General features: G+C 42.9%; 1 protein-coding gene across 9 annotated transcripts in view; it reads left to right on the forward strand.

Moving 5' to 3' along the window:
* CDH20 (cadherin 20) overlaps positions 1 to 23,255 on the forward strand; it is a 278,191-nt gene that overhangs the window by 212,001 nt on the left and 42,935 nt on the right. For 7 of the 9 annotated variants that reach the window (XM_053248507.1, XM_053248506.1, XM_053248513.1 and 4 more), the window contains 2 exons: positions 10,490 to 10,609; positions 21,353 to 21,520. In XM_053248507.1, coding sequence (XP_053104482.1) covers positions 10,490 to 10,609; positions 21,353 to 21,520 — 288 coding nt within the window. The remainder of the gene's footprint in view (positions 1 to 10,489; positions 10,610 to 21,352; positions 21,521 to 23,255) is intronic. The other 2 variants (XM_053248512.1, XM_053248514.1) reach the window with 1 other exon arrangement.

The following is a 23,255-nucleotide window of genomic DNA, read 5'->3' on the forward strand; positions in this document are numbered from 1 at the left end:
TTTCAGGTGATCAGGGCACAATGGGGAGGGCAGGTAAGAGAGCAATATTCTAAACAACCACTCTCAAATTGTGCAAGTGTTAGAATAATCCATGCTCTGTGCAAAATGAAGGGTCTCCTTTGTTTTTAATATTTTTAATTGCCTTTTAAAAAATTTGCCACTTGACTATTGTTATTATTAGCTGCCTCCAGTGGCAGTATGCTGGAGGGACAGGGTGGAAATGTTTCAAATCATAATTTTGTTGCTGCTGTTTTTGCCCCATCCCCATCCTCATCCTCTGCTTTCGCTAGGAATGTAGATTAAGGGGAGAGAAGTTGGGGAAAGATCAGGAGAAGGTTTTGATGAGGTTTTCTCACCAGTACAATTGGCTGTGGAGTTATTTATTTTATTTTATTTATTTATTTAACATATTTGTATACTACCCCAAACGCAAGTCTCTGGGCACTTTACAGTCTCTGGGTGGTTTCTCTCTCTCGGGCAACCTGGACCTGAGCCATTCAGGGCTTTTTTTTTTTTTTTTTTTAAGAATTTTTGCTTTTATTAGTAATAGAAATAAAACAGGTTACAACTCTGAGACTGACATAGTCATACATGAATAAGAGCAATGGCTTATCCCCTGCTTTAAAAACAAGAAGAAAAAAGACACAGTAATAATATTTAAGTATACTTAAATGAGTAAAGGTAAGAAAAAGAGAGTAGATCTAAAAAAAAACCCCCTATATCTAATCATCAAGAGAGAGAGAAAATTTAAACCTCTCACAGAACACTCCCCCTGGACTTAATTAAACTATTAAGAACAAGATTAATCAATGGAGAAGATGATGAAAATGGAAAAAACACTAGTTCTGCCATAACAGAAAAAGTGTATGTGTTGTAAACACAAAACCACATATCCACCAATATCCTATAATCAAAATTCCATCTTATCCCATACAGGTGTACAAAATGCCATAATAAAGTAAATGACAGAAATCAGTTAAACCTTCAATAGTCCTCCTCTTCATTTAACTAACAAACAAACAAACAAACTGGAGAGATAAGTGGAGAGATATTCTTTTATGAAGAGGTAGACTAACTTCAGCCGGCTCTGATCTCTGTAACCCACAACTGGGAGAATAGACTATTAAGCTATGACACTATGATCTTTCCTCATACATACACATAGTCCTTCTCAATTTACTTCTAGTTGTTTGCATCACAACAAGTAGTTCATTCGACAGTTACTATTATAAAGTTTTCATAACGAACAATAAAAGCGCATAGAGGAGAAGTAAAATAAAAGAGATATAATAAAGAAAGAAATGGGAATGATAAAGATATGTTTCTGAAAAATTGAAACTAGATTTCAATTAGAAACTAAAGCTATCTTCAATTAATTGTTCAAAAATGCTCAAACTAAGACTTAGAAATACCAATAAATAAATAAATAAATAAAACACTGAACTTTCCAAATAGAATATCGCGATATATAATCCTTTTAAAACTATAATGTCATATCATAGAATATAGCCAATGATCTTATTCCTTAAGTTTAAAAATATTATCAGTATTGCAGCCACTTATTTCTAAAGGTTAATTCTAGAGGTCCACTCTCACCTAATTTCCCCATTTTTAATATATTCTTGTTTCTTCCATAAAAAGGAAAGAAAAATCAAAAAGAAACAAAAGACAGAAATATGTGGCAGTTCCTTAAGCCATGAAAACTATCGGGTTTTAGTTAAGGCCAATTAATGAGGTATAATATTTAATTATACTCAGAGTTAAAACCTATAAATGAAACCCTAAATTAATCACATAAATTATCATTTCTTCCATGAAGATATGTGACCATTCCTTTAGTCATTAGAACATTCGGGCATATCATAAAGAATCTTCATTTTTGAATAGGTTATTTCAATATTAAACCCTATATAGAGCTCCCTACATCTCGATGGTTAAGAAAAAAGGGGGAACAATTAACACTGGGAATACATTGAAAAGCCAATTAATAAGGTATATTATTTAATTATACTCAAAATTAAAACCTGTATATGAAAACCTAAGTAAATCACATATCTAAACATACACACACACACACACACACACACAAGAAGGAGGCCTCAAAAGGAGATGAAAGGAGAGAGAGAGAGAAAAAATCAGTATTAATATCATAAGCTCAGAAGGAAAGAGAGGTAAGAGAGAAAAGATAATTCCATTATACTAACAATATAGCAAGGAGAAATAAAATGCTGATAGATACACCACTAAAAATGTCGGGCATTTCATTCGTCCCAGCACCAAGACAAAAAAACCTGGTAAACATCTCAGCTGCAACTCACATAACATAGAGTTAACATGAAATCTTAAAAACAGTGTCCAGGGACATTCTCTCGTTAAGAGGAAGACTAAACAATGCCAGAACTTTGACTTCTATGCCTGGAAAAAAAGGTTATCAAGTTTCTATAAAGTGAAATTCCTTCAGTTAAAATCCTTCCGCATAAATCTCACCATAGCCGCTTATCCAAAAGCCAAATAGTTCTAATAAAACAAACCCAAAAGACATACAACTAAGGCAAATAAACTTTCAGATAAGATTAAAATAGACCCATTTTAGTGAAATCTTCTTAAATTATCTTAAATTAAAACATGACTTAACAGTCCCCCCTTTACCAATTTCCCCTCCCTGTATTTTACAAAAAGTACCATGATTGCAACACTCGATAAGAACAAGAGTAATAAATCACTACCACTCCAGCTCAGCTGAGTAACAAGTTTAGGAATTCTTCAAAGTAAAGTCAGAGTCCCGATACGAAATGTTGATTGACATTAATTGCTATTAAGGTCACTAGCTATTAAATAGAAGTTTCATCAGTGGTGTTAAACTAACAAAAGAAAAGAGAGGAAAGTCCTGATTCCGATAAAGAAAGAAAGAACATGGAAAGACAATCTTCCTCTGTCAAAACAGCGAGTTCTCTCCAGTCATTTTCATTTCCCCAATCAGAGCTTCAGATAGTTAGCAATGGGAAGATAATTGTCCAGCCGTAAAACACTTTGTCAGCCATGCAAAGAGAAGGAGCTATAAATCAAGGAAGATCTTTCAAAGTCCCAGCAAGCAGATCCTCCTGAGATTCAGATAAACTAGATCTTTCCAACTAGGACTTTATAAATAAAACATAAGCTGGTTAAATATGTAAATATGTGGCATTGCAAAACAATTTTTTTTTAAAAGATCCATTAAAAAGCTGTTTTTCTCTCCAAGCCAGTCTTCTTCTCCATTCCTCTTCTCCACTGCAGATGCCGTACATTCCTGCTGAAAAGTTCAAGGGGGGTTCTCAGAAAATATGAAATCCATAATCATCTCCAATGAATACTACAAGTGGATTAGAGATCAAGATAAAATAAGTAATTGCTGGAGCCTCAAACATTTTAAAAAATTCTTAAGAGTAAAACTGAAAGTTGATAGCATTGGAATGCTGAGCTCTCTAGCGAAGTCCATAGAAAGATTCAAAAATAAAAGATAGTAGAAAATAAGCAAAAATTAACAATAAAAAAGCCATAGATCTGACAAACTCACAGCCGTAGTCATCTCAGGGATTTATTAGAGGAAAATAAGTAGGAGTACGTGTAGCAAGATCATCCTTAACGAGGCTGGTGGAAACCTCTGCCGTTCAGCCTGATGCTTAAAGCAGAAAGGTCTCTCCCGGGGGGGGGGGTCATCCAGAGTCCTCCAGACTTCCTCAAGCCTAGAATCTCCCCAGACTCCTCCCCCCATCGAAGGGGGGGGGAGCTCTGCACACATTCCAATCTTCATATTGAGAGCCAGCGTGGTGTAGCGGTTAGAGTGCTGGACTAGGACCAGGGAGTTCCAAAAGACCTTGAAGAGCACCTCAACACCATAGGGGCCACAGAAATCACCATCAGCCATTTACAAAAAGCAGCTTTACTGGGAACAGTCTATATTCTGCGACGATATCTATAACAATTGACAATAAAATTCAGCCATCCCAGGTCCTTGGGAAGGACTCGATGTCTGGATAAAACAAACCAGTCAATAACACCTGTCTGACTGTGTAAACAAGAAATAATAATATGAAGATAATTAGACCAAACGGGAGTAGAAAAACCCGAAAGGTTAGTCAGGTGCTTCCTTCCAGGATGCCATATTTGCTCTCTCCTGTTCAGGGCTTTAAAGATCATAACCAGCACTTAGTACATTGCTCAGAAACATATTGGCAGCCAGTGCAACTGTTTAAGAACAGGCATAATGTGTTCTCGCCAAGGCATCCCAGAGACCAATGTGGCTGCTGCATTTTGAACTAACAAGTTTCTGAACTAGATACTCCCTACATAAACTGCATTGCAGTAGCCCAGCCTGGAGGTTACCAACTGGTGTACCACTGTTTTGAGGTCATTCTCTTTAAGAAACAGGCAGAGTTGTCTAATAAATCACAACTGATAAAAAGAACTCCTGGCCACAGTCTCAACCAGCGGGTGAGATCTGGGTCCAAGAGCACTCCCAAGCTACAATCCTGTTCTTTCTGGGGAAGTGTTATCTCATTGAGGACAGGAAGTTATATCCCATCTTGCAGATTATGGCCCCCAACAATGAACACCTCCATCTTGCTTGGATTCAGTTTATTATCCCTCATCCAGCCCATTGTTGCCTGTAGGCAGGCATTTAAGGGTCTAATACGATGATGACAAGGAGAAATAGATTTGGGTGTCATCGGCATACTGATAACACCCAGCACCAAATCCACTGATGACTTCACCCAGCGGTTTCATGTAGCTGCTAAAAGGCATTGGTGACAGAATGCAGCCCTGACGGACTCCACATAGTATCTCCCTGTCAGTATCTGGCCACCTGGCAGGGAAGTTCACAGTATCAAACAGAGCTGCAGAAACAAGATACGGCTCGGACACAGTTCTTCTTTATCGGGCTTGGCTGCTCTGAATCATCTGCCTCAGCCGTTTCTTGGAAACTGACAGCCAGGCTCTGCCCCTCAGACACCCCGGCATTGGCTGAAAAGTTGACAGCTTCCCCTTCCTCCTTGCTGTCTGAGATCGAGGGCGTGATTGAGAGCAACTGTCACCAAGTGCCACAATCTCATATCTACCCAAGACATAGGAGCAGAACCACTGTAAAACAGTGCCTCCTATCCACAAATCCCTCAGATGATCCAGAAGGATACCATGGTTTATGTTATTGAAAGCCACTGAGAGATCCAAAAGAACCATCAGAGACACACTCGCTCTGTTAATTCCCTGGCAAAGGTCATCCATAAGGCTGACCAAGGCCGTCTTAACCCCATAGCTTCTCTAAAGCTAGTTTGAAATGGAGCTGGTCAGCCACCATCCTGTCAATCATCTTACCCAACCATGGGGGGGTTGGAGACTGGCCTATAATTATCCATTACCAGGGGATCCAGAGTGGGCTTCTTAAGAAGGGGTAGGGATGTGCAGGGAACTGGCTGGCCTGGTTCAGTTTGAGGCCAGACTGGCCTCAAACCCAACCAGGCCAGTTCAGTTCAGCACCCCCTCAAACACCCCGACTCCGGTCCAGTTCGGTCCAGCGGGGTTCGCGGACCATTTTAGTTTTTTAAAAAATTACCTTTACTTCCCTTGGGGGAGTTCCTGGAGGCGGTGGGGGGTGTCCGCAGAGGTTCCCCCTCCCCCCGCTGGCCTTCCTCATGTCCCCCTTGGCTGGTTCGGCCTCTCTTCAGCTGGTTTTCGGCCTTCACCTGGCTGCCCGGTGGCCATTATGGAGCATGTGCGCCTGCTCACTTGGCCTCTGCATGGTCCTGGCCTGTTTGACGTCGAACCTATTTGCACACCCCTAAGAAGGGGTCTAACCTCCGTGTCCTTCAGACAAGATGGCATCCTGCCATCCCTCAGTGAGGTATTAATAATACCAGCTAGGCTAGCTCCAACAACCTCCCTGCAAGATAAAATCAGTCATACTGGGCAAGGATCCAAAGAACAGGTGGTAGGCCGTACTGCTCCAAGCAGCTTGTCCATGCCCTCAAAAGTCACAAACTGAAATTGATCCAATCTAATCTCACAAGAGAGATTGCTGGACACCCCGCTAACTGGGCCTGCAGAAATACTGGAGTCCAGATCAGCACAAATGCGAGAAATTCTATCTGCAAAGAACTCATTGGATGTGTCACAGTGAGACATTGTTTCTGGAAACAAATCTAAAACAGAAGGGGCTTGAGTTAGGGGTTTGAACCTCTAACAATCTGGAACAGCTCTGCTAGTTGAGAACTTGCAGGCACAATACACACAGAATGAAATTGCTTCCTTGCTGCATGTATTGCCACAGCATAGGCCTTCAAATGGGCTCTACACTATGTCTTATCAAGATGAGTCATCCTCCATTTGCACTCCTGTCTACCTTGCCACTTAAGCTCCCATAGCTCTTCCATATACCATGGAGCTAATTTTGACATGAGTCAGAGAGGACAATTAGGAGCTATCATGTCTATTGCCCTTGTAAGTTCTCTATTCCAGGTATCCACCAGAATCACCAGCAGAACATCAACAGAATCACCAGCAGAACCAACTCCAAAACCCTCCAAGACCCTTTGGAATCCTACTGGATCCGAGCCTTTGTGGGTGGACCATTCTAATAGGCCCAGCACCCCTGCAGGGGTCAAATGTGACTGTGAGACCAACCTTAATCAGGAAGTGGTCTGTCCACGACAATGGGGAAACTTCAGAAGACTCCACCTCCCTGATCCGAGCAAAAGACCAAATCCAGCATGTGACCATCAACATGCGTGGGTCCAAGAACTAATTGGGATAGGCCTATAGTTGTCATGGCTGCTGTGAACTCCTGAGTCACACCAAATAAGCCAGTCCCAAAGTGGATGTTGAAATCACCCAGCACCAAAACCTGGGCAACTCCAGGACCAACTCAGCGATGTGTGCACAAGTGCCGGGTACTTCCAGTCACTTCTGGACCGAAGAGGCAATGGGGCGGCAGGGAGGTACCCCATTGCCACCCTGCCACCCTGCCAGACTATTTTTAAAGAGAGTGCCAGTGGGGAAAATGTGGTGGGGGGGTAAGTGCACCCTCCCCAGTCCTTAATGTTACCCTTCCTGCCTTCGAACCGGCTGAACCCACCGGTCTTCCAAACCTGTTTGGAGGCCTGTAAAAGGCCTGTAAAAGGGCCTCCAAACAGGTTCATGCACATCCCTATCAGGGAGTGGTTCCAACTTCCCACTGAACCTAATCATGCTCCTTTGTAATGCTGGTTCCATGCACGTCACTACCCCTTGAGGCCTGAGAGCTGACAGGGCAGCTGAAAGGGAAAACAGTAATTAAATTACTGGACTCCCTTTGCCACTGAAATCCTTTCACCACTACTGTAATAGCCACCTCAACCTCATCAGACTTGCCCTCTGCACCATCCTTAACAAGAGAGTCCAGACACATCCCAATGAACTAACTGGCACAAACCACTAAAACAAAAGCAAAGCAAGAAACTAAACTAAAACTGCCTCCAGTGTAACTTGAGTGTAACTTCCCCTCAGAAATCAGTCTGAGGGCAGAGGTTACTGTAATTCCATGCTGTCTATTGCTGGAGTGGGAATTCTCTCCAAAGGTGGAAGACTGAACATGGGTCCTCCATACTTCCTCCTTTGCCAGCAAATTTCTGTAGACTGAACCCAGGAATGACTCCAATGAGTAGCGGAAGCTCCCCCCGCCAAAAAAAAAAAAAAGTTTCCCAATCTCCCATTCACCAGATTGGAACTTTACAGCAAAGTGTCAGCCAGGGAAGTAATAGTATATTATGGCCCTCTAGCTTCAATTCCATGCACACACACACACAGACACCCCACACACACCCACACAAGTCCTTCTATGCTGCCTCATCATGGCCGGGGGTGTGTGTGTGTGTTCCTAGGAGGGATGAGTAAGTATGCCAGGAAGTATACTCCCAGTAGGATCACCCAAGGTGTGAAGATCATCCCAGCCACCCAGCTAAAACAAGCAGGCGCCTATATTGGGCAGCAGCATTCAGCAGCATTCATATACTGGCCCAGCCTCCAGAGATCCATGCTGCTCGATGCAGCATGGATTATGTGGGCATGCAGCACTGCAGATATGCCTGGAGGTCATCTGGGGGGAAGGTAGGTGCCTCCCCTCACTCCCACCCACCCAGCCGTTTGTATAGTCATAATGACTTTTTGGAGTCCCAGCCTCTAGGACTCCCAGCCTCTAGGAATCCCAGCCCCAGCCTCTAGGAATCCCACAATGCCCTGCGTGACAAGAGCAGGGCATTGGGGGATTCTCTCGTGAGTCAAGGGCTCTAGGTGCCTGATTCTGTGTATGCTCAAGCTGCATGCATCTCAAGAATACACATGACCCTGTACCTGGGATAAAAGTTACTCTTATGCCCTTTAACCCAGGTAAAATCCTGGGTACAAAAGCTCGATCCCGGCACTGCACATGAGCAGCCCTACCCAGTTGCTCAAATGCATAGCCTTAGTAAGAGGAATCTAGTCTATTTTCTGAATTGCGTGACAAATGACCGGTTGAGAGATTTGGCTGTCATTGGTATTGAAAACAATTTGTCAAAGTCTCTCGATCTGAGGAAAGTTGTAAACAGATTTGCTTCTTGTCACAACAGTCATATTCAGCTTCATTAATAAGGTAACAAAACTAACAACATTAATTACCTTACCTCTTCAAGTAATTAATGTATAGCAAAATCCTCACTCCCCTAATAATGTTCTTTGCCATGCCTTTGCTCCCTCAAACTAGTTGCTCTAGAGTTGCCTCTAATTGGACCTGCACAATCTGTGTCCTGCCAAACTGAATATAACCCACTAGCCATGTATTGATGCCCTGCCAGATGCTTGACAACCTCCTGTCTTGATGGCAAAAACCAGGAAGTTTATTGTCCTGGCTGGTGGACTGTGTTGGGCTTGGTGGGTTACAACTTTTGCAGGCATATTGTAAACTATGGTTGTAAACGCCATGCTGAACCAGGGTATGCGGCCACCTAACATCAGTATCCCATACTACGTAGTGCCAAGAGCCAGGAGGAGGAAACCCTGAAGACCTGTTGGCAACAAACTTTGTGCTTCATTGGATTTCAAGCTATGTAGTGAATGATCCCCCAGGCCCCATCGTCAGCCATTGTAAATTAAAGTAGTCATGAGCCTTAGCCAGTTTTACACCAGGAGCTAAAAGAGATGTTGACTGCCCATATATCAGAATAAGACAAAGGTAGTTTTAAAATACCTTATATTTGGAAAGCTTTATTGGATAAGAAATCCACTGGCCTTTATGTCAGATCAAGTACAGCACAAAATATAACCTCCAGACCCTTTGCAGTTTATAAAACAATATTGAAATCCTGCCCTCCTAATGTCAAATGTTGTTCACATTGACTGTTTTATCATCTAGCAAGACAGATATGCTACATACTTATAGTTTCACATTAATGTTTCTTGCTTTTCTCACTGTCTCCTGTTCTGTTTAAAATAGCATAGGCCAAACAACATACATATCTACTTTCTTGTATTGTGTGTGTGAGCTCTTTCTCTTTTTCCCCTTTCCATTTGTTGTCACTTTTTCTCCAACATAAGCCTGCAAGTTCCTTGGAATGGTGATTATGTGTTTGTTCTGGTTAGCACAAGTAATATTCATTGTTCTGTTCATATGAGGGATGAGCAACATGCACCTCATATTAGAATAGCATGCATCCAGCGTTTGTCTTCCTTTTTAAGTGTCTAGTCCCCAGTTTAGGGAAACTGCTAAGGAATACAACAGGATATATGCTACTCCCTCAATGCAACCAGAGTTAAGGACTTTTGAGTTCTCTTGAAGTTAGTGGGAGAGAATCTGAACACATGCTGGGCTCTGCTACTAATATGAATGGGACTTTTAAAACCCAGCAGCTTTGGCTGGATCACATTTTTACGACATTTGCTAGAATGGCAGAGGTATTGGATCAGCATTATGCAGGACAATACATGTTGATAGAATTGTTCTGTTCCAGAACAGAGACAACTGCAGCCCTCAGGAACATATTTTTTGGAGTCACATTTGACTTCAGAGAGAAGGAGACTGACAAAAATCACCCTGCCCCTTGAGCACCAGCATAGAGCTAGCTGCAGCAGGACTTCATTAGTCTGGATGTTATCCAACTTCTTTTTTGATTTACTGAGTGTGTTTTTAAACCATGTCTTAAAGTTGCAGGATTTAAAGGCTAGAAAGAAGGTGGGAAGTAAGCACCATGTGACTATTAACAAACCACCCACATGTACTGCTTCTCTGCTAATAATTTACTGACCCACTGATGTTAGGTGGATTTGTGCCTATGACTCCCATTAGTGCTAATGAGCTGTAGGTGTAGATCCCTGAAGCATCAGAAAGAGAATAGGCTTCTAAGGTTCTGTGCAGCAGAACAGTTATAATTCACTAAATCTGGTTAGATCCATGTCCTGCCTTCACAGCTATGAATCTAACAAGGTTCTATGCTATTTTTGTCAGGCACCTCCGTTATCCAAGTGACAGCAACAGATGCTGATGATCCTACCTATGGGAACAGTGCCAGGGTAGTCTACAGCATTCTCCAAGGACAGCCATATTTCTCTGTGGACTCCAGAACAGGTAATTACATTCATGAGAAAAATCAGCCAATAATGTGACATTTTCCATTAGCTTTCATTCAGTATTCACCTTAGGCTTCATCTTCAAAATCCAAGTCATCAGTGACTATGTACCCCATTGTTTCTCAATAAGGTACTAGGAAGGTAAAAACATGAATGAGGAATAGTGTGTCTAATCCAGCAGCAATTTTAGGCTGGTGCCATTAAAGGAAAAAAAATATTAACTTTAATTGGCATTCTATCAAACTCTAAGAAACAAATCTTCATGAATAAAATGAAGTTTAAAACAAAATACACAGAATTGATTGGTATGTTGAAGAAGCTAGCAAATATAGTTTAACAGATTTATGTGATGTGCAAAGCAACACAATCTTCTGCATCAATCACCTGATTTTGCCTCAGTGGCACTGGCTCTACTATGTCCCTCGGCAACCTCATCATAACAAACATATGTTATTATTTATTTCTTATTACTTAGTTTTGTATAACGTCCATCATCCTAGGTCTCCAGGGCCATGAACAATAAAATCAATCTAAAAGGTCAGCCAATAGTCAGCCATAGGGATGTGCACAAAACCTCATTTGCCCGGTTCCGTTTGAGACCGAACTGGACTCGAAAAGAACCGAGCATGTTCCATTTTGGCAGTCCGAACAAGTGGGCCTGGCTCAGCTTGAATTTGAGCTGGTTTGGGCCCGGTTTAGGGGTGCCAGGGACATTTTAATGAAGGGTTTTTTTTTAATTAGTGGTCTTACTGCCTCCAAGGCCTTGGAGGGGTGGTGCTGCTGCTGTAGGGGAACTCCGGCAGTTCCCTATCCCCCCACCAGCCTACACCTAGAGTCCCACAGGCTGTTTTGGCCTTCTCTGAGCTCACTGTGGCCATTTTGGAGCCTGCCACACATGTACACAGGCCATTTGCGTGGCCAGGTCATGATGGCCACGCGAATGGCCCTTGCGCATGTGCGGCAGCCTCCAAAATAGCTACCACAAGCTCAGAGAGGGATGAAACAGCCTATAGGAGATTGGGGGGAGACAGACGGGGAGAGGGGGAACCACCGGAGACCCCGTGCAGCTGCAGCAGCACCCCCTGAGGCCTTGAAGGCAGGAGATCTGCCATTTAAAACAAAAACCCTAGACCAGCCCGGGAGGTTTGGCTCACCCTCAAGCCACACTGGCCCAACTCAATGGTGAACTGGCTCGAGGTCAAGCCAGTTTGTACATCCCTAGTCAGCCAGTCTTTGGCCAAAAACCTGAATAAAAGAGGCAGTATCCGGACATCTATGAAAAATGGGGAGGGGAAGGAGGAAGCAGTATGGATCTCAACTGAGAGTGAGCTCAACAGCCTAGGGGCAATCACCAAGAACACCCTGTTCTATGTGCAAAATAAATTACCTCAAACAGGCATCAGCAGGTGGAGAAGCCAGGGAGGGAACTTGAAACCTTCTGCTCTTCCCAGAGCAGCTTCATTCCCTGAGGGGAATATCTTGCAGTGCTCACACATCAAGTCTCCCATTCATATGCAACCAAGGCAGACCCTGCTTAGCTAAGGGGACAAGTCATGCTTGCTGCCACAAGACTAGCTCTCCTCTCTTCTCAACTAGTTATATCTGGTGTATTGTGTAGCAGATGTTTGTCTGTTTGTAGTCGGAAGTCCCATAATATTTTTGCATCTTCATTTTCTACAACTTTTTCAGTTTTATAGTCCCACCAATTTTTGGCTACAGGTAGCTTGTATTTTTTGCAGATGTTCCAGTGTATCATCCCTGCTACCTTGTCATGCCTTTGTTTGTAGTCAGTCTGTGCAATCTTTTTACAACAGCTGATTAGGTGGTCCACGGTTTCATCTGCTTCTTTACAAAGGCGGCACTTGCTGTTTGTTGTTGATTTTTCTACTTTTGCTTATTATTATTATTATTATTATTATTATTATTATTATTATTTTGCATTTATGTGCCACTCTTCCTCCAAGGATCCCAGAGCAGTGTACTACATACTTAAGTTTCTCCTCACAACAACCCTGTGAAGTAAGTTAGGCTGAGAGAGAAGTGACTGGCCCAGAGTCACCCAGCTAGTATCATGGCTGAATGGGGATTTGAACTCGGGTCTCCCTGGTCCTAGTCCAGCACTCTAACCACTACACCATGCTGGCTCTTTAGTCTGGCTGCTTCACTCTTCACTAACTGTGGTTTCTGAATATTTCTCAATGATAGCTGATACACACATGGTGCAAAGGCACTTCTGCCTACCGCTACTACCTGGCTCTCCAGGAACAGTACCAGATCCAGAAGAACCCTCAAGCTGCAAACGCTTTTTCTTCAGAGAGAGTGCATCCCCATTCTGAGCAACTTTTCTACTGACTACTAATACTTCCTTTGTGCCTGGATTACGGTTCCGCTTGTTGTCCCACATACAGCCCAATATTGCCTCCGGTGCCCAATTCAGAACCTCCATCACCTCCCTGGAATCAGAAAACATAATGATACAATTCAGTGTTGTCTGCAAATTAATAACACCACAGCCCAAATCTCCAGATGATAAAAACATAAGAACAGCCCTACTGGATAGATGAAGCATCATGCAAAAATATAGATACAGTATAGAAAATTTCAGCTTTCTGTCTGTTGTAGAAATACCTTAAGTACCTTAAGCACCTGTCAGTAACTAAGTCAGTGAGGCTCACAGACCCACATTAAAATCCTATGCAGTTATCTAGGAGTAAACCCCACTGAATACAGTGGGACACTTCTGAGAAGACATGCATAGGATTGATCTGCACAATGAGAGAAGTATCACAAATCTTAAGCTTTTCCCACACACCTTTTACACAAAATCTGAACATCATCAATGTTTACTTTCCTCCCTCAAAACTCGGAACGTGTATTCTGCCTCATACCAGCACTCAGCATGCCAGTACAATGCAATCCGAGGCATAACTGGCATGAAATGTTATCCTATGGGAATTGTTTCCATCACACTTAAGGACATATAAAAACATAAGAACAGCTCTACTGAATCGGGTCCAAGGCCTAGCTAGTCCAGCATCCTGTTTCACACAGTGGCCCACCAGATGCCGCTGGGGAGTTCATAGTCAAGAGCGGAGGGCATGCCCTCTCTCTTGCTGTTGCTCTCCGGCAACTGGTATTCAGAAGCTTTGTGCCTCTGAGGCTGGAGGTGGCCAAAAATCAGCTAAAAAGCAGTTTCAAACAACACAGAGACAAGATTGAACCCCACAGGACCTCACAGGCCATGGGACACAGAGGTCAAGCAGTAGTCCCCCAGTGACATTTTCTGAACTAAATTGTCAAGCTATGACTGGTACCAGTCCAAAACTGAGAGGCTCCAACTGAGAGATATGGTCCAGAAGGCTACTATAGTCTATGGTATTTGGAATCAAAGGTAACTGAGAGGTTGAGTAAAACCAGCTCATTCCCCCTGTCCAGCATCTGGTGCAGATCATCCACCAGAGTAACCAAGGCGATTTCAGTTCCAAATCTGTGTCATCCAAGACCCCCACAGTTGATTGCCACCTTTCCTTAAAAGAGGAGATTAGAACTATTAAGATTGGTGTTACTGAGAAAAGACGTCAATAAAAATCTTACCGTGGCCTCTTTCAAAATACATGGAAATTAACCCTCTCTCAACAAGGTATTAATTTTAATCTCCAGTCTCCAGTTTTACATAAAGTACAGGAAAACGCCAGTATTCACAAGGGTTCCATTCCCAGCTAGTGAATACTGAAACCATGTATACTGAGTAAATGGGGCAATGGAATCACCGGGGTTAGGTTCCTAAGGTGAGATAATCGGCTGAAAATGGGGGGGGGGGGGTTTAAAAAAGAAATTTGCCAAAAAACAACCCCCAAATTTTTTTTAAAAAATTAAAAAAGGTAAAGTGCCCGACCATGCTCTGTGGGTCTCCAGCAGTCCCTCAGTGCCCCCAAAGGCCAAAATGACATTTTAAAAAAAGAAATTGGGCAAATAACAGCCCCAATACACCCCCCAAAAAAGGCATGGCAACATGCCCTGCCATGCTCCACGGGTCCCCAGCAGTCCCTCAGTGCCCCCTAAGGGCTGGAAATTGGCTGAAAACCAGCTGAAAATGAGGGGGGCATGCTTTTGATGAAATGAACCATTAAATGGCTCTCCAAGTCAAAATGGCAGCTGGAAAGGACCTCTGAGCTCGTTTTCAGCCACCCTCAACCTACAGATTCGTGGGTTTAACCCCTTTTCTGCTCTCCTCCCCCCACCCCCCACCCCCCACCCGCGTGTATACCAAGGCGGGAGTCCATTACCCAGCCACGGATATTCTGAACTGTGGGCACTGGACCTGCGATTAACGAGGTTTCTCCTGTAAATTCAGATGACTGAGAGCTAAATAGTTAAACTGTATGTCACAAATTCTGTTACAGAAGACTGGGAGTCACATTTAAAGCCGGGGGACCATATCATAGGCTTGCAAAAAGATATTAGTTTGATCACCCATGATGAGTAAGTATTGCCTACTGATGGCAAGGTAATCTCTAGCTCTGCTTTCATCTTCACCATAATAGGAGTTCCAGGGAGATGGTGAGGAACCAACTATCAATATTCTCCATGGTAATTGTGCCAGAAATGACCAGCACTTCATGTCAATTATATCAGGGTGTAGAAAGATCAACTGAGATCAGTTGCCTCTATCAGTTTCTAACTGAATATCATGAATCAAACCTACAAGCACAACCTCAACCCCATGAAAGGATTAAAACCAGCCTGACAGGAGTCCAGAAAATTGGTATTGTCAAGATGTGTGTGAAGTACAAAGCAGCCTTTCACTCAAATGCTTATTGAGTTTGCCCTTAGTTTCCCACAAGAAACAACAGAGTGATTGTGTCTTCAAATAATTATTTGCAAATTATTTCTGAAAGAAATGAATAGCAAACACATTCAATAATAGACTACAAAATAATCCAGTGGCGTGTAGTAATTACAGTTTTGAGTTTTGACGGGGGGAACTCAAAGTTAAAATCCCTTCAAGCTGCTGGAATGGCCTTTGTTTTATGTACTTTTTAAAAAGAAATATTTATATTCCAAACCTTCACAAACCCATTTCAAACTGGCTTTAGAACAGGCTATGGGGTTGAGATGGCCTTGGTCAGCCTGATGGATAACCTTTACAAGAGAATTGAAAGAGGGAGTGTGACTCTGTTGGTTCTTTTGAATCTCTTGGCGGCATTCAGTACCATCGACCATGGTATCCTCCTGGATTGCCTGGGGGAGTAGGGAATAGCAGTGGTTCCACTCCTATCTCTCAGGCAGATTCCAGATGGTGGAGCTTGGTGACAGCTGCTCTTCGAAACAAGAGCTATTATATGGAGTCCCTCAGGGCTCCATTCTGTCACCAATGCTTTTTAACATCTACATGAAACCTCTGGGTGAGGTCATCAGGAGATTTGGTGCAGGGTGTTATCAGTATGCTGATGACACCCAAATCTATTTCTCCCTATCATCATCATCATGAAATGGCATTCATTCCCTTAATGCCTTACCCTAGTATCTCAGGTCAATGCTATGGCCAGGAGCGCTTTCCATCAACTTTAGCTGATTCGACAGCTGCATCCATTCCTTGAAGAGAACGATCTCAAAACAGTGGTGCATCAGCTAGTAATCTCCTGGCTTGACAATTGTAATGTGCTCTGTGTGGGGCTGCCTTTGTGCGTAGTTTGAAAACTTCAGTTAGTTCAAAATGTGGCAGCCAGACTGGTCTCTAGGGTAACCTGGAGATACCATACTATGCCTGTTTTAAAACAGTTGCATTGGCTACTGATATGTTTCCTGGCAAAATACAAAGTGCTGGTTATTACCTTTAAAGCCTTGAACATCTTGGGTCCAGGCTACCTTAGAGAGTGCCTTCTTCTGTATGATCCCTATCGCATGTTAAGGTCATCTGGAGAGGTCCGTCTCCAGTTACCACTGGTATGTCTGCTGGCAACTCTGAGCCGGGCCTTCTCTGTAGCTGCTCGTGCCCTATGGAATGCACTCCCAGCAGATATCCATAATTTAGGCTGGTTGTTGGCCTTTAAGAGCCCTAAAAACCTACTTGTTTGGCCTGAGCTTCCAAGGTTTTAAAATTGTTTTAAAGTATTTTAATTGGTTTTGAATGGTTCTGAACGGTTTTAAAATTGTTTTGTTTTAAGCAGTGTGTTAATGGTGTTTGTTTTTATGTTTTTAAACTTGTTGTATACTGCCCAGAGCCTTTGGATGTGGTGGTCTAGAAACATCATACATACATACATACATATATACATACATACATGTCCCAGGGCACATGGCTGATGTGAGGCTAAAACATCACATGTTTCGATGAGCGGCAGGTTTAAAATATAACAAATAATAATAATCCAATACAAGTCAGTTCAATGAAGACTTGAAGCACATAGAGATTTGCTTTAAGTCAAAGGAAGTTGAACATGTACAAGACTTTACCTGAATCCACAAAGGACTGGAAGTTAAAAGATTGTAAGTAGGAAGGTTGCTGTAGTGTTTCATGTCTTCCTTTGGGTTTGTTTTGATTCCCACCCCCACCACCGTATATTAACTTGCAATGGGTGCTGTGATAATACTTAACTTGTCATGACCTGACTAGTGACTCAGAGTCTGAGAAGGCATTGGCAGGACCAGCACTGTACCCAGTCTGGCCCTGATACCAGGCCAGAGCTTGAGAGAGCTCCAGAGTTGCAGTTCCCCAAAACAGCAGAGCCTGAGGGGCCCCCGAAACCCAACATCTTCAGAACCAGAGCCCCCCACCCCTGAGGAGCTGCCTCCTTCCACACTATCTCACTCCCTGATAACTCCACATCAGCGCTCAGAATAGGCTAAGCAGGAAAAGTCAGAGAGGGACGAGGATTTCCAAACTCCAGGCCAGAAGGTTTTTTCCTCTCTCCCCCGGCAAGGGTATTTAAGAGCCTCTGACTGATCTTAATGACTGACTGCTGTTGAATGTACTTGTCCATGATGCTGCAGCCTGTTGGAGACCCAGCTCCAGATGGCATCGACCTTTTGCACCAGTAACCCTAATGACCACTAGGGGCATTGGGAGCAGAGATAGATAGTGAGGGTCTCCTTCTCTTTCCTATTTATCTCTGCTTCTATGACCCCTCTATTAATAGAATGTACTCAGGAACTTCCTGAAAGTGACTTCCTCTTCTTCCCAGAATGCTTCTAGCTCTCTTTCTGAGCACCATGCTTCTATAGATCTCTCTCTGACCAACATGTAGCGAGCTGTTAGATATAGGTCTTTTCTATCACCATATACTTCTGAATAAAGTAGATTAGTTTAACCTTACATGAATCTCCATACTTATCATTTGCAAGCTGTTGCCCGCAAGACTCTGTTAACTTCTGATGTAAGGGAAGTGAGTTAGCTCCTGAAATACTCTGCTATATAAGTAATTACCCCCAACACAACCCACCTTACCACACTGCTTTCGAGACCTTGTGGGCTCTTGACCATGAGTCAAGGCAGGACAAAACAGAATTATTGTTTCATCACAACCACAGATTATGTGTCCACTAAAAGTTGCAGCCACCGCCATGCTTTTATTGCTGAGCTTTTGTGTTCTTTGTTTCATTGTTTTGCTGGATATAGGAGAAGTGAGATAAAAGTTCTGGGGGTGGGGTGGATACTAAGCTATGAATATCAAGAGATCATCTATTCTACCAGGGCCTTGGAGTTAGATATAGAAGGGTGATAACTAAGTATTATCTAAGGTCCCAAGAGGCTTAGCCCTAGGAGTCCACATTTCTCCATCCAGGAACAATAGTAATCGGCAAAGGTAATTGCACTGGGAAGCTCTTGGAAGACTGTATCAAAGAAACCTTGCTGCCACCTCATGTTCTGTTTCAGTAAAGCTCTCTGAAAAGAAAATTGCCTTCACTGACCTGGATGTTAACAAGGGATGAGGGAATCTTGCCTCCCACCCACTCACCCCAAAACAGGTCCATCTTCCTGCACACTGGCATCACATCTTCAGGACACAGCTGCAAGAATGGCTATGCATTTTTTTCCAGTGCAGATCCAGATCATTTTGTGCATCATATCTCCATTCAAGAGCATCTTGCTCTCCATTCAAGGGCAAAGACATTTCTTGAAAGCAGTATAATGCAGATCTGAATCATTCTTGCACAAACAATTTATTTAAATGCACAATAGCCTCAACATCCGGTTATCAGTTTTTCATGGATCTGGCAATAATATACTGAAAGCCCTATCTATTTCCAACTGCACTTAGGTATTTTTCACACTGAAAGGAGAAAATCACTGATACATGTTAACATCCCTAAAGTTAATATGTAGGGAGTTGAACCATTACAAATCTGAGTACAGGTTCATCAGTATTTTTTTAAACTTGTTCAGACACTAACTTTAAAAAGGGGTCAGTTTCCCAGACTATGGAAAACACCTATATCGGGCAGAAGCACTACAGGAAGATGCTGAAAGGCATCATCTCATACTGCATGGGAGGAGGCAATGGTAAACCCTCCTGTATTTTACCAAAGACAACCCCAGGGCTCTGTGGTCGCTAGGAGTCAACACTGACTCAAAAGCACACTTTACCATTACCTTTAGACATTTGGAATCAGTTTACTGGTTTAGACTGGTTTAAATACAATTCATGCAGAATAATACATAGTTTAAATCTGCTAGAAAGTAACATAAATTTGCATTGTTGTGTGTATGCCACACACCCCTTACACTTAGGGCCAGCATCATCATATGAAATCCTTGGGCACTAACACAAAATTTCGGCTCATGCCTGCGCTGCCACTGAGCCATTTAAATGCTTCCCAGTGGTGTTATTTTGGAGGCCAAGTTATTGTGCGGAAATCGGTCTGGTGCTCCCAGCCACACTGGCACTGAGAGGAGCACCACTGCTGCTCACTATCAATGCTGGGTAATTCTAAGCCTGTGAGCTGGGCCCCTATGTGGATGGGTCCTGGCAAGCTTAGCAGTTGGTGATGACAGCCCACAAAGCTCCTTTCAGCACCAATGCAGCTGGAAGTACCATTTTAATATCCCCACAATGCTCCAGATCTGGCGTAGCACAGGCCTTGAGCATTGTGGGGAATTAAAAGGGCACTTCCAGTCATGCCAATGTTGAGGAGTGCTGCTTACCATAGTTGTCACCGCTGCACCTGTAGAACAGCAGCCGCCCCTGCCATTTGCCACCTGGCAGTCCCACCTGCACTCAGTACCATTATGACAGTTCCGTTGAAGAGAGTTAAAGTTAAGGAACTGTGATTCTTCCCAAGGCCTATTTACCGATATGGTAAATAGCTTCTGCATCATGAGACTGCAAACTTAATAAATAATCAAGCAAGTAATATGTAATTATTCTATTTTTAGAATAAATAAAAGAAGAAAGTTTCTTTTGCTAGTGGCCAGAGGCCAGCCACCTAGGGAGACCTCAGGCTATCAAAGTGATTATTTTATTAACTCACTCACTCACCCACTCTTTCAAACTGGGCTGCCTTTTCTCTCCTCAGATCTCACAGCCTTCCTTTTTAAAATATAATTTCCCTTATCCCTAAATCCCCAAGGCTCTAGCTTCTTTTTCAAAAAGAGAACGAAGCAAAAGAGAAAAGAACATACCCCTCTTTGTGATGAATGGTAGAATGCGCAACAAGGAGGCACTGAAGTGCCAATGAAACACAACAAGTTCCCAGCCTCAGTTCAGGAATGCAACATGCATGCCTTGTGCGGGTCCACTGCTTCTGTATGAGCAAGTCTCTACCTGATTACCTACCAATTTATCTTTCTTCTCCTCTCTTTATTTTTAGAAGGCTCACTGGGAAATATAGTGTCCCCAAATACAGCTGGAGCTGAGGAGCCCTCATGAATTTGAACCTAAAATCTCTCCTGAATAATTTTTTTGTGAATTAATTTGCTTATTTATAAGCTGTTTTGTTTTTTTTAAGCTGGTCATCACTTGTTGTGCTTAGGAGTTCATTTCCAAGTCATGTTCAAGGCAACCAAGAGATGTTAGGATCAAATTCAATTCTGCTTCACTGAAGAGGGATGGCCGGGGGGTGGGAGTAGGTTCAGTTTGACTCCTGCCTACCAGCTAAAGAATTTTAACTGTTTAATCAACTGCCTTTTAACTTATCAACTAATGCAAGTTTTTGTTAATGCACGTACCATCCAACATTTCAGTAGAGAAACTTTTTAAAAAATATTGAAGGAAGTGTGAGAACATTTCAGAAATAACAGCTAACAGCCAGTCATTTTTAGAGGAAAATGCTATTTTTAATATTTTCTTTTATATTCTCCATTGCAGAACTGAAATAACCTCAAAAATAAAACTGTGCCATTATCACTCAACCTAAAATTTCCCCTCACTGCTTCAGATTACCCAGACTTGAAATGCTAGTATACAAGAAGAGAATAAGCTCTTTCCTACCAGAATCTCTAAAAGAAGCAAAAGGAGAAGAATCTGAGCCAAAAATCTCCTTTCCCTGATTCCTGAGTGAACCCTGAATAGCACTTCTTTACATGAATTCAGAGTGATTTCACTAGAGGTCAGCGTCTAGGCCAGGATGACTTGAGAGAAGAGTCTGTCCTCATTCTTTATAGGCCAGTGGCAGATCTTTCTGGAATGTTTTTTTAAAACATCATTTTCAGACAAACAGAAGTTATTAACGTATAATGTTGTGTGTATTATGCACATTAAATCTTTTTTGCTTCCCCCCACCCCTTCTGCCATATTCATAGGCTTAATTAGGACAGCACTAATGAACATGGATAGAGAAGCAAAAGAATACTACGAGGTGATTATCCAGGCCAAAGATATGGGTGGACAACTGGGAGGACTAGCTGGTACAACTCTAGTCAACATCACACTCTCAGATGTCAATGACAATCCACCCAGATTTCCACAGAGTAAGTATTGGTATGCAAATTTCTGGGTTGCTGCCAAATTGAAAAGAAGTAACAAAATGCCTGCGCAGTGAACATTTGTATCTGTTCTTTTTATTATTGCCACTCTTATTTACAGTGATATCAATGTGCATTGTACTTTCCAGAGTAACAGGAGGAAGACTGTTGCCAAGCAGCTTACAATCTAACATTTTCACACAGGGTGGTGAGGGCGGGGGGGGGGGGGGGCAACACCAGGAAGAGAGAGAGATGGAGGTGAGATTGCCCAGGAGGTGTATTCAGTTCAGTTATACATACTTGGGCTTAGCTTTGGATGGGGATATGAGATAACAATTATGCCATCATCTTCAAGAAAAGTGTGTTATTTTGAGGAAGGACTGCTGAAAGAGAGAGGCAACATCACATAAGTAGTGGGGAAGCAGGGGGAAACGACAAAGTCCTTTGAGAGAGCAAGAGACCTTTAGAGGGCCGAGGATGGTGGGGCTGGTGCAGAAAAAGTCACAGGCAGGGATGTATTGGGGATATGAGAACAGTCTGATAAGGAGGGCAAGGCCATAGAGATCTCTCAAGAGGAATTTGTGCAGGACTTTAAGGGTTTTTAAGTGCAGGGATTTTGAGGGAGAGCCATGAGAGAAATGCATGCTTTTGGCAGCAGAGTTCTGTTCAGAAGTGAGAGGGCTGAGGTGCAACTACCAGAAGACAAGATAGGAGAAAGTTGTAGTAATCAAGATAGGAAATTGCCAAAGTATAAACCAGAGTTTAGTGAAATGCAGCATGTTGTGTTAATGGGTTGAATATAGGGGACAAAGGAGTGAGAAGATTCAAAGATAAATCCAAGACTTTGTGCCTCTTTAGATGATGACAGTGGACTATGTCCAGTCTAAGCAGGGCTCTTCCTATATTCTTAAGTATTGAATAGGCAGTTGAATGGAGTGGGAGAGTGAGTGTTGGGGTATAGATGGGATGTTATAGCAAGATGGACGTTGATGAGGTCACCCAGGGGGGATGTACAGGGAGGGCCGAAAACAGGTTCTGAGGAACCCCAATGGAGAGAGGGAAAGCAAAGGGAGAATTCCCCCATGGAAATGTTGAATGGGCAGTTTGGTAGACAGGAAGATCAGCAGCTGATGACAGAGTCATGGAAACCTATAGCCTGAAGGAAGTCAAACAGAACTGAGTGGTCAGTTGTATCAAAGATGACAAAGAGTTGAGAAGGATAAGGGCAGAGTAGGGACTTCTGGATTTGGCAGTAAGTAGATCATCAGAGATTTTGATGAGAGCAGTGCAAGGGGTAGAAGCTGGCTTGTAGGGGTTTGAGTTGGAGGAGAGAAAGTCAAGACGGCAAGATTTTGTCTTGACAGAAAGTCAAGACAGCAACACTCTAGGAATTTTCTCTTGGAGAGGAGAAATCAGGGAGTAGTTTGAAAGGCAGGATGGATCAAGGGATAGTTTGTTGAGAGTGGAGACCGGTGACCTGTTTGAATGCAGTACAGAACAAACCAGAAGAGAAAAATATGTTTGTTATGTGGTGGAGTGAAGGAATAGCGGTGGGGATGAGAACAACCAGGACTCAGGATCAGGGGGATATGTGGAGCACTAGAAGAGAACAGGCTTGTCAACATCAAGTGAGGCAGTTAAAAAGAGATGAGAGAGGTTTAGGAGAAGGCAGAGCAGGCAGAGTGAGGAGGGCAAGACCAGAGCAGATAGTTTCATGTTTATTGTTGGAGGAGGAGGCAGT

The sequence above is a fragment of the Hemicordylus capensis genome, chromosome 4 (genome assembly GCF_027244095.1).
Source record: "Hemicordylus capensis ecotype Gifberg chromosome 4, rHemCap1.1.pri, whole genome shotgun sequence".
NCBI lineage: Eukaryota > Metazoa > Chordata > Lepidosauria > Squamata > Cordylidae > Hemicordylus > Hemicordylus capensis.